Here is a 15,448-nt window from a genome sequence, read left to right on the forward strand (position 1 = left end):
AAGGTTTTGATGCTATTGTAGGATAATTTTCCTGCCTTCAACATAATTCAAGGCTACAGAGAAAATTTATTACTCAGAACTTCAAGATATCTTTAGAACGGGGGTTCTTAACCTGTGATTCATAACTTAGACTTTTTTTTCTTCAATATTTTAGCTTCCTTTATAAATGCATATTATTTTATTTTAGACATTTAAAAACATTATTCTCAGAAAGGATCCTTAGGCTTCATTAGCTTGATAGAGGGACCTAAGATACACAAAAAAGGTTAAAAATTTAAAATTAATCTAGTCTCTATGCATCACAGTATGAGAAGGTTTTTTGACCTAACAGAAAGACAGAGGGAAGTTCTAGATAGGACAGGCTATGTAACAAATAATAAAGATGGCACAGGAAAAAAATCACTGAGGGTATTATTTGGATTAATACAAGAAGCAAAGAGAATCAAGTTTGATTCTCCCAGGAGTATGTATATGAGGGGAGAGGATAAAGGTATAGAACATACTATCCTGGAAAACATGGTACAGTGGAAAGTCTTCAGAAGAGCTGATCTGCAACTAAATATTTTCAGTATGTTACTTAGCTTCTCTATGCCTCTAACTAAAAAACAAAAACCTCATATATGATGGTAGAAAGAGTATTCAATTTAAAATGACCTAGTATTCAAATCCTAACCTGATAACCTGTGCAACTTTGGATAAGGTCACTAAATCTCTTTGTTTCTACCTTTATATAATGAGGGGATTGAACCAAATGACCACTCTGCAACCTTTAAACCCCCTAGTATAATCACATCTATCTGATAGTTTAATGTGTCAGCAACTCTATAAGCAACAATTCTTATTCTAATAAGCATTAATATAACATTATTAATCATACAATATATTATACATGAATAATACATTTTTATATCAACTTTACCACTACATATGTATTTTCCACTCTAGAAGTTGAATTCAAAAATGCCTGATCAGGAATATAGCACTCATCATGTATGATTACAAGAAAACAATTTTGCTTAGCCCCAGCAAATCACATATATAGATACACCCTACCAAAAATCATTAATTGGCTTTGCAATAATGCATTACTCAAATCTTTAGTAGACATTCTGACTTGAAGTGCTGGTTAAACTACAACAGAATTTCAGGAAATTATGGTAAAATCTGGTCTTATTTCACAATATCAATTGTGTGACATATTTAGACAGTTTTCATTGTTTATTTTCATTAATTCTGAAACACCTGAAACAGTGCAAAGCTTAAAATAGTGAGGCTCTATATATCAATTTGATATATGTCAAGTGACATTAAATATGGATATCATAATTACTAAAAGACAAGATGAAATGATAGACAGTACTGACTCAATTATCTGACATCGACATAATTCTAACTCCCCCCAAATCTTATTTTTCTAGTCTAATCTCCAATCTCTGAAACAAAGGACTCAAAATGGTTTTAAGATTAGTCAACATATCATCTTAACAAAAAGTAGGACTAACAATATTGCATATGCAAAATGAGAAACATTAGGTATCAAGTTCTGACAAAAACTGAAATCTACAGGATCTCAAAATTACTGAAACATATAGAATTATATATACAAAAGTGGAAGACAAGAGTATGAGATTTTATATATGACTATAATGCATAAAACTCATGGCATAATGTATCACTTATCAGTCTCTTTTTAAAAATATTCTAAAATGATAGTTCAAATATCATATTAAAAATTCACATAACAAATGCTCTTAAGTGTAGAAGCCAAAAAATTAGTTCATTGCTTTAGATATTTTCCACTGAACCCCAATCAAAAAATGCTGATCCTTATTAGATGGTTTGAGCAGTTGATGTGGATTTTTTAAAAAAAATGTCTTTCCAAGAATTCAAAAAAATGGTATCAGACTAGAGCGGTAATCATGCCATCCCATTTTGGTGGCCAAATTATAAATATTTATTTTTTCCATTCAATGGACTTTGGCAACATATAAATTGGCTTAATACAGTTGTTTAAATATTTAATGTTGAAATCCACCTCTGACATGTCACCTGTATAGCTTTGGCCAAGGATTGCATGTCATGGTGACAAAAGTTTCCTTCTTCCAATATAATCTGCTATTAGAGAACCAAAAGTTCAGCAACACAGATTTAAAAAATAATTACAACTGAGTTAATTTATTACTTAAGTTTTTAAAATCTTATCATTTTAGATAGAATTTTTCTTACTGAAATCCATAAACTATAACATGAACATTTTCCTTACATTGATAGCTAAAGCACATAACTGATACTGTTCTAATGTGATGATTTCATGATAACAGGGTTCTTGGGCCAACTTCACAATAGCACTTCCAGCAGCCAGTCTCAGACGCGACATATCTGGTTTACTAAAAATAAGAAAAATACATATTAGTTTTACTTTTTAATTTTTGCATATAATATTGCTACTTCCTAGATCTTTGTAATGATATATAACATTTAGTATAAAATCAGATTCTATACATCGCCAGCATATGACATAAGTATATGTCAATTTCATGCTAACAATATGCACAATATGAAATGGGATGAAGAACTATGGATCAATAATATAGAAACCAAATCTGGTCAGAAAGATCTTATTTGACATATATAGTACATCATTTATCCTTTTAGGTTTTAGATTTATCATCTACAAATGAGATGGAGGAAAGGAAACAAATAATTGCCATGTCTAAATATTTATAAAATATTTTTTTTCTGAACTAGACAGTACAGAAAGAACTAGTGATGGACTGACTCAGCAAAGTTCTGAGATCAAGGCATACCTCTGACCCATCCTGGCTGTGTCAAGCCACATAACTGCTAATTCTCTAATCCTTTGATGGTCTGTATTTTAATGGAAGCTGTATTCCCATGCCAAGCATTCACCAGAGATCTAACTCCCAAGTCAAACTATCCAAGTTTAAGTAAACATTCCCCTCAAAATAATCAGTAAATTATAAAAGTCAAAAATAAAAAGTTTTATATCGGTCATAATCATGTGTGGTTTTATGTAACTTTCCAAGAATATGCTTTGGATTGGATGGAACACTTGGTTCAGAGGCTTGTTGGAAAGTGTCTTTTGTGTCAACCAAAATCAATTAATAAAAAATAAAAGTTGTAAAAGTGCTGGCTTTTAATAGTTTTCTGGGGTGTGAGAAATTTAGGAACTTGCACAGTCCCACATACCTAGTAAAAGACAATAGACTGATCTTGGCCCCACATCTTCTAGACAGCTCTCTTTAATAAAGCTACAGAATAGATGCCCATCTACACTGATAGTAGAAACTACTCTTATTAAAGACTCGCAATATCATTGAAATCCCAGAAATGATTTCCTTATAAGTGATTTTTAAAAGATCTCTACCATAGTAAAACTGACATGGCTAAAGCACTCTAATATTAGTTCCTATTTATATACAGCTATAGTTTACCAAAGCTTTTCTTACAAGAACCCTGTTTAGCACAATTATCCAAGTTTTACAGATGAGCAAATGAAGGTTCTGAAAAGTCAAGTTATTTGTAAGTCTAGAAGTTAAGAAAGAAATATTAGGGCTGATAATCATCAACATAGATGTTTTTACTGTTAAGTCATTAAAATCTTCAACTAAACATTTTCATAGCAATCCAGGTTCCCTGAAATTACATCGATGAAAATCAATTTTTATTTATTTTTACCCATTTTTCTACTTAGTTATTTTTAAAAGCTTCCATAACCTCCAAGTAGCAAAAGGAAATATGAAAAGTTGGAAAAGGATCATTACTCATTTCCTGGACTAAATTACAACCTTACTATAGAGTTCTCTCCAAATTCATAGTCAGATAAATCATCTCATCCAGGATTGGTTAATTCATATAAAAATTTTTAGGTGACAGAGACTGGTTGAATTTTAATATTCCAATAATGAGTTAATATTCAAACAATTTACTAACATGAAAAAATCTGAACATCAAGTAATGCACAGTAAAACAAAATGTATAAATTAATGGGGGAAATGATGAATCCTGGAAAAGTAAAGAGGAAAGAGAAACAGCCACAAATCATATCATAATTGCAAATGTTTTTTAAAAAGTAAATTCATATCATAAATGGTCAAAGGATATGAACAGACAATTCTCAGATGAAGAAACAAACTATTTCTAGTCAAATGAAAAGATGCTCCAAGTCATTATTAAAAGAGAAATGCAAATTAAGACAACTCTGAGATACATCTATACACCTGTCAGATTGGCTAGAATGACAGGGAAAGATAATGCGGAATGTTGGAGGGGATGTGGGAAAACTGGGACACTGATACATTGTTGGTGGAATTGTGAATACATCCAGCCATTCTGAAGAGCAATTTGGAACTATGCTCAAAAAGTTATCAAACTGTGCATACCCTTTGACCCAGCACTGTTACTACTGGGCTTATATCCCAAAGAGATCTTAAAGAAGGGAAAGAGACCTGTATGTGCAAGAATGTTTGTGGCAGCCCTTTTTGTGGTGGCCAGAAACTGGAAACTACGTGGATGCCCATCAATTGAAGATTGGCTGAATAAATTGTGGTATATGAATATTATGGAATATTATTGTTCTGTAAGAAATGACCAACAGGATGATTTCAGAAAGGCCTACAGAGACTTACATGAACTGATTCAGAGTGAAATGAGCAGGACCAGAAGATCATTATACACTTCAACAACAATACTATATGATGATCAATTCTGATGCATGTGGCCATTTTCAACAATGAGATGAACCAAATCAGTTCCAATAGAACAGTAATGAACTGAACCAGCTACACCTAGCAAAAGAACTCTGGGAGATGACTATGGACCACTACATAGAATTCCCAATCCCTCTAATTTTGTCTGCCTGCATCTTGGATTTCCTTCACAGGCTAATTGTACACTATTTCAAAGTCTGATTCTTTTTGTACAGCAAAACAACTGTTTGGATATGTATACATATATTGTATTTAATTTATACTTTAACATATTTAACATGTATTGGTCAACCTGCCGTTGGGGGGGAGGGGAAGGAGGGGAAAAATTAAAACAAAAGCCAATTGTCAATGTTGCAAAATTACCCATGCATATATCTGGTAAATAAAAACTATTAAAAAAAAAAAAAAAGTAAATTCATATCATATATTCTTTTGGGCTAACATTCAATAATACCAGACAATTTTTAAAAATGACATACTTTTCTATGCTATTTATTCAAAATGTATTTTCTGTTCTATCCCTGCATATAAAACCACACAACAACGAACCCCCCCTACAATGCTCCAGTAGTTCCTTTTTTTTTTAACAAAGAAAATACTATTCAACATTAGTCATATTAGTCATTTTTGGATTAGGTAATTCAGTATTCATGATGTTTACATGATTCCGGATGATTAAATACATACCTAATTTTGCCCTGTTCTGTTAAGTCTCCATCGCTATGCAATATTGTTGTTAATAATCTCAGTGTAGAAGTTCCTGATTTGCTGTGATTATTTTTCATTCCTAATAGCCATCGCACCATCATTTTAATAGCCTGAATCTTAAAAGACAAAAAAGCAAAATAAAAAAATAAATAAAAAGAAAGAAAGAAAGAAAAAGTTAACAATAAATTACTACTTTTTAATATCTAAGAAAATCATAAAATTCTTCAAAGACAGAGGATATCACAAAAAAGAATAACTTTTTTTTTTCTGGTTATACTAAATAACTTCACTATCAATTTCTAAATCAGAGATGAACCATCTAATTACTCAACACTCCCTCTATACCAAGTAAATAACCACTTCCTAAGAACGAAAAGGCTAAGACTCTCTAACCTATTGTGCCAGGAAGGCCTGAGCTATAATAATTTGGATCATCATATCAGCAATTTGAAATATCTTTCAGTGAATAAAGCACGTAGGCTACTCAATAATTCTGAGGGAACTAGAAATAATTATGAAACTGGTAGATAAATGATGAAAACAAAGGAAATTGAAGCTCAGCGTTAGGGCCAAGAAAAAAGGAAAGTTTACAACAAACATCTGTGAAGGATGGGAAGAATGAAATCTTCATATTTGTAGTTAATAAATTAAATATATTTATCTACTTCCTACATCCTCAAAATACATAACATCATGCTTCCAATCGACAAAGGTTTTTTTGAGGAACAAACACAAACATTAAGGCAATCTAATATGACAATAAGGGGCTAACACTTTAAGTTACCATATGGACATATGATACTCACTTTAACTAGTGTCTCAGGAGAAACTTCTTCATCAGGAACCCACAGCTTGGTTGTCTTTTTCCCTGGAAGCTAAACAAAATTAAAGCTTCTGAATAAAGAACACCTATATGTGCAAATACACATCTATATGATTTTAGCTAAATCATTTAAAATCTCTGAACTGACAGGACTTTAGATGACCTTTTGAGGTCCTACCAAACTGCAAAGGCTGTGAGTATAATCTCAGTAACTCCCCAGTTTATGGCATTAAATGGTGTATAGTATTTAGCCAAAGATCTGATTGTATCTGGTTTAATATATGTGCTCTCAATAGACTGTTTAACGAAAGGCTATGGTCACAATTCTTTTATACATAAATGAAGACTCCCACAAGTCTTAAGTTTAACAATTTAAAACTACACTAAGATTTTTAACATAGAAAAACATATAAATGCAAACCTATACATACACACGTATATAAACTACTATATGCAAACAAGCCTAAATATGTTATTTTCACTTTAGCTTGATTTTTCTAATTATTGAAAAATATTCTGGATATTGAAAAACCTAAGTCTAAGTTAAAAAGCAAAATAAAACTATTTTACCCGGTCATTCATAAGAAGATCTTTTACGATGAAAGTAGCTACCAAAGATTTCAAAGGAGCAGCAAATTGATCTGGTGCAAGAAGAGCTATGTGACCAATAGAAACCAATGGTGTTATGAGATGTTCAAGGTTGCTTGGGTCTAGGCTTTTATGCAGTGGCTGAAACAAGAAATGTTATGTCAAATATTTAGATTTATTTTCTGCTTAAAAAATACTTATCAGAATAAAAAGTCAAGAACTTCAAAGAAACCAGGGAAAAAAGATGTAAAGGAAGTAGATTCAGCAGTTATTAGACCTTAAAATTTTATTTAAGGTGAGAACATTGTTAAAATGTAAAAATGGATAATTTTGATTATTTTAAACTAAATTTTTTTTTTTGTATAAATAAAACTTGGCCAAAAACAGAAGGAATTGGCCAAAAAAAAAAAAAATTAAAAAAAAAAATACACAATCTCGCAGATAGGACGTGATTGGGTTGAAATATTGCTTTGATCTAGGAAATGATGAGCTGATTGATTTTGAAAAACATAGAAAGATTTGGATTTATACTTACCTTCAGAGAAACAGATGGCACGTGGAAATAAGCATAGTATACTTTTAGACATATGTCTTTGAGAATACACACACACACACACACACACACACACACACACACATAGACATATTTATGTTTATAAAAAGCTATGCATGTGTAGTTATCCACATTTAATTGTAGTCTTTTTGGAAGTGGGGGTGGGGAATAAAGTAAAAAGTACAGCACAGAACAAAAGGAAACCAGTAAGGAAACAAAGAAAAGCTTTAAGTATGTGTTGTATTTATTACACAGATTTTCTTCAAACAGAAATTTATTGTTTTATATTGAATCCTCTTATGTTCTTCTGTGTATACGGCAATTTTTTTTTTTCGTTTTGTAAGTTTAAAATAAATTTTAAAATTTATACCCTCCCAAATCACTTAACCATATCCTGCACTTTGAAAATTCAATACAAAAATTTATTTTTTTGTGTAATAACAATATGGATTGTAGCATAGTATTTTCACTTTTTGTTTGTTTGCTTTTTCATTCTTGTGATTTTTTTTTGCTAAGAACCAAATCAGAAAACAGATGTACTTTGAAAGTTACAGCACAAGACTAATGTAAGATATTATTGTTACCAACAAGAACCATTAAAAAAAAAAAAAAGTAACATGGAGATCACTTAAAATTTAAAAAACAAAAAAAAACTTTCAGTAAATTTTTTCTAAATTTAAAACTATTCTCAAATATAAAACTAAGCTACATAAAAATAAGATTATTTCTTAAAATTAAAACTTTGAATGCAAAGAATACTATATTTGCTACTCATAATTAATGGTAAAAAAGTTAAGTTTTGAAGTTTCAAAAAAGATTGGCAGAAAGAAGAGGGATAATAGAAGGAAAATGGAGAAAAAAGCAGTTACAATAGAAAAAGAGTAGGATGATTCCAGAACAGATATACCCAATCATTCTGAACTATTTATATTTCAATGATTTGAGTTAAATTTAGCATACTTACTGAAAAATTTTATTTGGAAATCAGAAATATTGGTTCCCAGAGACCTCCAGTTGGCAAAGTATCAGATAAAAACTTTATTTGTATCATAAAATTAAATCTCACAAGAGGATTAAATATTAAACTACAAAGAAAATATTAGTGGAATATATTTGGCCGAATAAAATTATTTTATTTTGTCTTTATTTTTAATATGTAAATTTTGCTTTTTACTATAAAGAGAACTTCTACTGAAGTTTTTTTTTGTTTTTGTTTACCAATACAGAATGGCTACTACTATAAAATTTGAAGTGGGAAACAAACCATTAAGTGCTATTTCACCAATGGAAGCATCAATGAGCATTCTCTAAGATCTACATTCAGCTAGTTTTTAAATGTAATAATTGTCATTTGATAATACAAAATAAATTTATTCAACAGAAATTACTTGTTTACTGGCAATGCAATAGTTCATCTACATTTAAAAACTTTTTGCAATAAAACCCAGAGTTCAAAAATTATAACCAACACCCTTTTATTCACACATTTAATAGTACATTTAAACATAAACACTTAATAATCCCTATTATTTCCCTACTGGTTCTGTTAAAAGTAAAAATTCCCCTGATGAGCTTTCAAAGCCTTTCACAATCAGGTTCTAATCTATGTTTTCAATTTCAATGTATATTTATGATCCTCCTGCCATCTGCAGTCCAGAAAAAAATAGCCTTTGCTATGTTAACATGCATTTCATTTCCTGTCCCTGTGTCTTTGCACTGGCTATCTCCCATATAATTTAATGCACTCTCTCCCCACCTCTATAATAAAATGTTTCTTGTCCTTCAAGATATAGGACATTACTTTTGTACATTCCTGATCTCCTCCACTTTTGGTGCTTTCATGCTCAAAATACGTTGGATTTAATTATTTTAAATGTATCCATATTTATTTTCTTTATATTCACTCTGTATATTTTTACATATATGATTGTATCACCTGCTAAAATGTAAGCTTGACAGCAGAGATCACATTATTCTATTTGATTCCCTGTTGCTTATTAATGTGTAAGTGCTTAATAAACCCCTTTTGATTAACTGAATTTCTGTAATTAATTCATGTAAGAAGTTTGGGGAGGGGAATGTATGTTTGTGAGTGTGCAAAGTCCTTCCTAAATAACTGTTATCTACAATAAAAGATATGGATTAGAAAGCACAATCAAATTCCTTTCCATAAATCTTTAGTTATCTTGAATTGTTAAAAAATCAATTTAAAAAGCTTTTCATATACCCACAAAAATGTGTTTCTATAACTTCTGCACTGAGATCTATAAATTTTCCAAACCCAAATCCAAAAATATATTCAATAGAACAAAATATTTCAAATCTTGACCATATAGCAAAATCATGTTTGTATATAATTAAAATGTAAAAATCAGACTAATGTTTTCTAAAAAAGGAATTTATTTACCTCAAATATCTGTGCAAACTGTGTCTCTTTACTGGAAAATATTGCATGGATACAGTGAATGGCATATTTGGCTTGACGTGGAGGTCCTTTTTTAGCTTTATGATGTAGAACTGGAAGCAATGCCCTAAAATCAAGAAAAACAAAATAGGAAAATAGGAATGAAAAATACGACATATACTTTATATTTTATTGCATATGCACTTAAAAGTATAGACAAATTTCCCAAAGGTCTATTCAAAATAAATTTTAGTATAGATTCATGTGTAGTAAAAAACTATGCTTATGGGTCAAGTGATTCTGCTTTTTTTACCTCCATCCTTTACAGAAGAAAATGAGAAGAACTGATTTTTGGATCAATAAGTGATAATATTAAAAATAACATTTGTGGTCTACTGCTTCCCTTTATCTGTACAGTCCTGTTCCTCCCACCACAATTCAGCTCCTTGCACTATCTACACAATGCAGGCCAAACTTCATTTGAAGGTCTTCACTATCTTGCTCATTCTAATTTACCTTTCTATTTTAATCACCTACTGATTCTTTAAATGAATTCAATATCAATTTGCAATGTTCTCCAGAGATCTACTATACTTACAAATTTCCACACTAACTTTTTGTTTGGAATTTCCTTCCATTCAGTTCAATTATTAAGGGTCCCACTTAAATTCCACATAAAAATACTTTCATTATTACCATGCCAAATAAAAGCCACCTATTCCTTCCCCTTAATGCTATATCTCTTGGTTTGTACAATTCATATGGAAGTTATACATATTGCACTACAAATATTTTGTCTTCATGATTTATTTTCCTTACATGATTATAAACTCCTTAATGTGAAGAAATAGTGTCTTATACTACCTTTATGCACAAATGAATACTTTGCTAAGTGGGATATGATCAATGGATATTGAATTAATGAATCAATGACCTTTAATAAATTCAGAGGGTTTTGTTTTGTTTTTGCTTTCTTTTTGGTGATGGAATGGGCGGATTAACATTTAAAAAAAAAATTCAATGAGATCCTTAGAGAGTTCTTCCATTAAATCTAATTTCTTCATTTTAAAAGTTACAGAAAACAAGTGAGGTTTTCTCATGGTCCAAAGGTAGGTAAATTAGGATACAATTCCATGCAATTTAACTATACAAAACCCAAGTGCAGCTTAGTCATGCTGTTTCTATTAGTTGATGGTACCAAGAATGGCATATTATATGCAGAAAGACTGGGGAAATGAAAACATCTTAGATTTAAGAAATATATAAAGGAATATTTCACAGTAAGCATTTTTAAAAGTATTTAAATAATTATATCTACATTTTTTTCTCTTTTTAGAGGAATTTTCATTTTAGGTGAAGTTATATTGAAAGGTAACTTCTATTCAGAACATGAAAGTAATTTTTCTTAAAATGGAATGGTTAAATCCCAAAGAAATACTAAAGAAGGGAAAGGGACCTGTATGTACTAAAATGTTTGTGGCAGCCCTTTTTATAGTGGCTAGAAACTGGAAAATGAATGGATGCCCATCAATTGGAGAATGGTTGGGTAAATTATGGTATATGAATGTTATGGAATATTATTATTGCTCTGTAAGAAATGATCAGCAGGATGAATATAGAGAGGCTTGGAGAGACTTACATCAACTGATGCTGAGTGCAATGAGCAAAACCAGGAGATCATTATACACGTCAACAACAATACTGTATGAGGATGTAATGTGATGAAAGTGGTTATCTTCAACAAAGAGAAGATCTAATTCAGATCCAATTGATCAATGATGGACAGAATCAGCTAGACCCAGAGAAGGAACACTGGGAAATGAGTGTAAACTGTTTGCATTTTTTTTTCTTTCCAGGTTATTTTTACCTTCTAAATCCAATTCTTCCTGAGCAGCAACCAAAAAAATTCGGTTCTGCACACATAATATCTAGGATATACTATAACATATTTAACATGTATGAGAATGCCTGCCATCTAGGGGAGGGAGTGGAGGGAAGGAGGGGAAAATTTGGAACAGAAGTGAGTGCAAGGGATGATAATGTTATAAAAAATTACCCATGCATATGTAGTCAAAAAAATATATAATTATAAAATTAATTAAAAAAACAAATTAAATTTTAAAAATAAAATTAAAAAAACAAACAAACAAAAAAAAAAAGATGGAATGGTTAAGACCTAGCACAGGACTAGACAAATCAAAGTCATTAATAAAGGATTGTTGATTAGTTATAGGCCTTAAATGATTTTAGAACCAATAGTTTATTCCAATCATTTAACTCTAAAATCAGCACCCCAAATATTCAACAATTTATTATTTTTCCACATAAAATTTGTATAATTGTGACCTGTCTTGTGATAAAAGTGATAGTAAGAGTTCAAAGAACAAACCTGAATAAGTAGACATACAGGTAAGCCCACATAAAGTCTTTTTGTTAAGAGCCTCTTAGAAACTACAGGGCACACACAGTATGAACATCTCATACTGGGAGCTTGTGGAGGAGGTGGTTAAGTGGCTAGTGATAATTTCTGAGTTTCGTGATAGTAAGAATGTTTCAGAATCTAAGAATACCCACTATAATGTAGCATAAATTTTCTGTAATGTTATTATGCTACATTCTATAATCTGGGGAGCGAGGTGGTACAGTGGATAGAGCATCAGCCCTGAAGTCAGGAGGATCTGAGTTCAAATTGGAACTCAGACACTTAACACTTCCTAGCTGTGTGACCCTGGGCAAGTCACTTAATCCCAATTGCCTCAGCAAAAAACAAAAACACCAAAAAATACTACAGTCACTGTAAAAGAAAACAAAAACACCCAAACTATCTTTGGTAGAAATTCAGACACAAGTAACTGAATATATAAAAAGGTAAATAGAACAATTTGAGAGATTAAATACTGAAGGGTAACTATTATCTGATTGTTTTGGGTATAAATAAAACTCCTCTCTTAGATTGACTTGCATTATAGGGGGTGTGGGGGGGAACTCCACTAGAATACAAGAGCACAAAAAAATTTTTTTTTTCCTATCAAGTGTCATTGACTAAGTAACATTTACTGGTGACTATATAAGTGAGAGCTAATTTTTACAAAATATTAACTCAATTTTAAAATTAAAAAAAAAAAAAAAACAAATAATAAAACTATTGCAAAAAATATAAAAATATACTCCAATACCATCATGCACTTTTCTGTACTGTCTTCCACAATTCAAATGACCTCTTTGAAATCAGAGACAGGCTTTCCTTTTGCTTGTTTTTTTTAATCCTCATTATTTAAATAGCACAGAACCTGGAAGGCAGTAAATACTTAAATGCTAATTTCCTTTCTTCTTTCCTAAAAGCTTGTCTATTTACTTAGCATCCTCATTTCTATGGGTAGCCATATTATCAAAGCCAATCAGTCTTGAATCCTGAAAATTATTTGACTCTAGTCTTTCCTTCTTCACTTCCAAATCCAATGGATTAAGTCCTGTCCATTTTACAAATGTTCTAGATCTAGCATCATTTTTACTTCCCAATTTAATATACTAGATCAGAAGCTGAATCACCTTTGGCCTATAATAATTCTCCTACCTTGAATCTGCTGCTGTTATTTCCCCTCTACAGTCCATCCTTGCCATCCAAGTTAAAGAATCATCTTAATGCACTGATCTAATCACAATTTCTCCATTCAAAAAATTATTAGTCTCTATTGAAGAGGTTGAAAGGACATAGCCCAAGATACAAATGATTAACAGGCAATTCCTGTCTTTGAAGAGGTTAAAGGAAATAACCTGAGACACAAATGATTAACAGAATTTTACATCCTTAAGAGAAATTCTTGTCTTATTTACAAATCTCTCCAGAACTTCTTTGATAACATCTCTATATCCGAAGGAAGCAGAAAAGTCCTTTTCAAATACAAACTTTGTTTTATGACCCTGATTGTGTATAAAATGAATCTCCAAAATTCTTGCACTAAGCTTTTTTTCCTTATCTTATGCCCACTGACTTTGCTGCAGCATCCCCTTTCAGGCAGTTTGGCCTTTCTCCCTGGAGGCCAATTGCCTGCCTATCCCTTTACTTATCAATAAAGACTTTGTTTTAACACAGCATTGAGTAGCGAATTCATTAGCTAAATGGACCTGACCTTGGTACTTAGGAGGAAAAGAAAGCATTGAACCATCTTTCCCATTGAGCCCCATTTTTTCGTCCTCATCATCTATTGCCTATTAAAAAAAGACACAAATCCTGCATAATTTAGTTTCAACTAACCTCTTTAGCTTTATTTCATAATACTCTAATAAAACTGGGCACCTTCCTGGCCCCTCCATTCTCTTTCCATCTTTTCCATCCTATTCTCTTCCATCCCTGATGTACCTAAGAGCCTGTAAAAGCCTTCTTCATTTCTATCTCACATTCAAAGTTGCCCTCATATCTCTATCTACTGACATCCTTCTCCTTCAAGGCCTGCTTCAGATGACTCTTCCTTCATAAAGTCTTCTGATTTACTTCTTCTCCATTAATGTCATAAAGTCACTATTTCTCCCCTTCGACGAATTTAATAATTTTCCAACTATAGTTGTTTACACCCCTAGAGTAGAAGAATTGTTTAAAAAAAGTTTCAGTGCTACTCATATAATAAAGGCTTAAAGGAAATAAAAACTTTGTTGTACTGAAGTGAGATATATGGGTAAAGAGCTTGCCTACTTTTAATCCCATGATTTATGATTTATACTTAAAATAGAGGTTTACTTTCCTGTGACATTCTGAAAGTGTATGTATACTTAAAAATGATATGGGTCTAGAAAATGACTGAAAAGCTAAAAGTACATTTTTCAATTTACAATTCTACTCCTGAAAATTCTATTGACATTAAAAAAGCTCTCATATTATTTTTATTTACATTATCCTTTAAGGGATTATGAAGTAATGGCTTCTAAGAGACTAGTTCAGAATGTGAAAAATTTACAAAGGTGTTGTCATAGCCACAGAGGGAAAATTTCTTTTAATGAGGGAAAGAAAAGGGGGAACCCCATTTATTGGCGCATAGATCCCATGAGGCGCAGTGTCCCCTGTAAATGAATTTACAGGCCCGAAAACCTAGATTGATAAATAAAAGGTTTATTGTAGGAATTTGGAAGTAAAGTTCAGTTAGAAAGACGCCAGGGCCAAATGTGGCTGTTGGCGGGCAGGGACCCCTACATGGCTGGAAGGGCTCCTGCAAAGAGGGCGTTCCAGCTTGTTTCTTTTATACCTAGAAGATGATGGGCAGTACCCAGTTCTGTTAGCCCAGATCAGGTGAGGGCTGGGGGAAGCTGAGCTGAGAGTGGGGGGCTGGGCCCGGATATTCAAAGGGTGCCTTTGACCAGGATTTGTGAATCAAGGTCAGTCATGGGTTGGGCAATTAGGAATCTTAAAGGGACCCCAACCCTCATTACTTTATTTCATCAGAAGACCTAGAGACTGATCCAGGTGATCTAGCTAAAGTTGTGAATGAAGAGACACTACTTAAAGGTCAGAGGCAAGAAGACACAGGCAGGGTCTAGAATTAGGGAGGAGTTAAGTAGGATTCTGGTCAAGAGAGAATTTGTATGTGCATTAAGTCTACATCAGCAACACTGGATGGGAACAGAGGAATAGGGACAGGCTAAAAGAAGAC

General features: G+C 31.9%; 1 protein-coding gene across 3 annotated transcripts in view; it reads right to left on the bottom strand.

Annotated features, from left to right (window-relative positions):
* Positions 1 to 15,448, bottom strand: part of PDS5B (PDS5 cohesin associated factor B) — a 209,402-nt gene that overhangs the window by 41,881 nt on the left and 152,073 nt on the right. For all 3 annotated transcript variants that reach the window (XM_074303509.1, XM_074303508.1, XM_074303507.1), the window contains 5 exons: positions 9,810 to 9,933; positions 6,832 to 6,990; positions 6,245 to 6,313; positions 5,418 to 5,554; positions 2,264 to 2,387 (listed from right to left, as the gene is read on the bottom strand). In XM_074303509.1, coding sequence (XP_074159610.1) covers positions 2,264 to 2,387; positions 5,418 to 5,554; positions 6,245 to 6,313; positions 6,832 to 6,990; positions 9,810 to 9,933 — 613 coding nt within the window. The remainder of the gene's footprint in view (positions 1 to 2,263; positions 2,388 to 5,417; positions 5,555 to 6,244; positions 6,314 to 6,831; positions 6,991 to 9,809; positions 9,934 to 15,448) is intronic.

This window comes from Sminthopsis crassicaudata, chromosome 3 (assembly GCF_048593235.1).
Source record: "Sminthopsis crassicaudata isolate SCR6 chromosome 3, ASM4859323v1, whole genome shotgun sequence".
Lineage (NCBI taxonomy): Eukaryota > Metazoa > Chordata > Mammalia > Dasyuromorphia > Dasyuridae > Sminthopsis > Sminthopsis crassicaudata.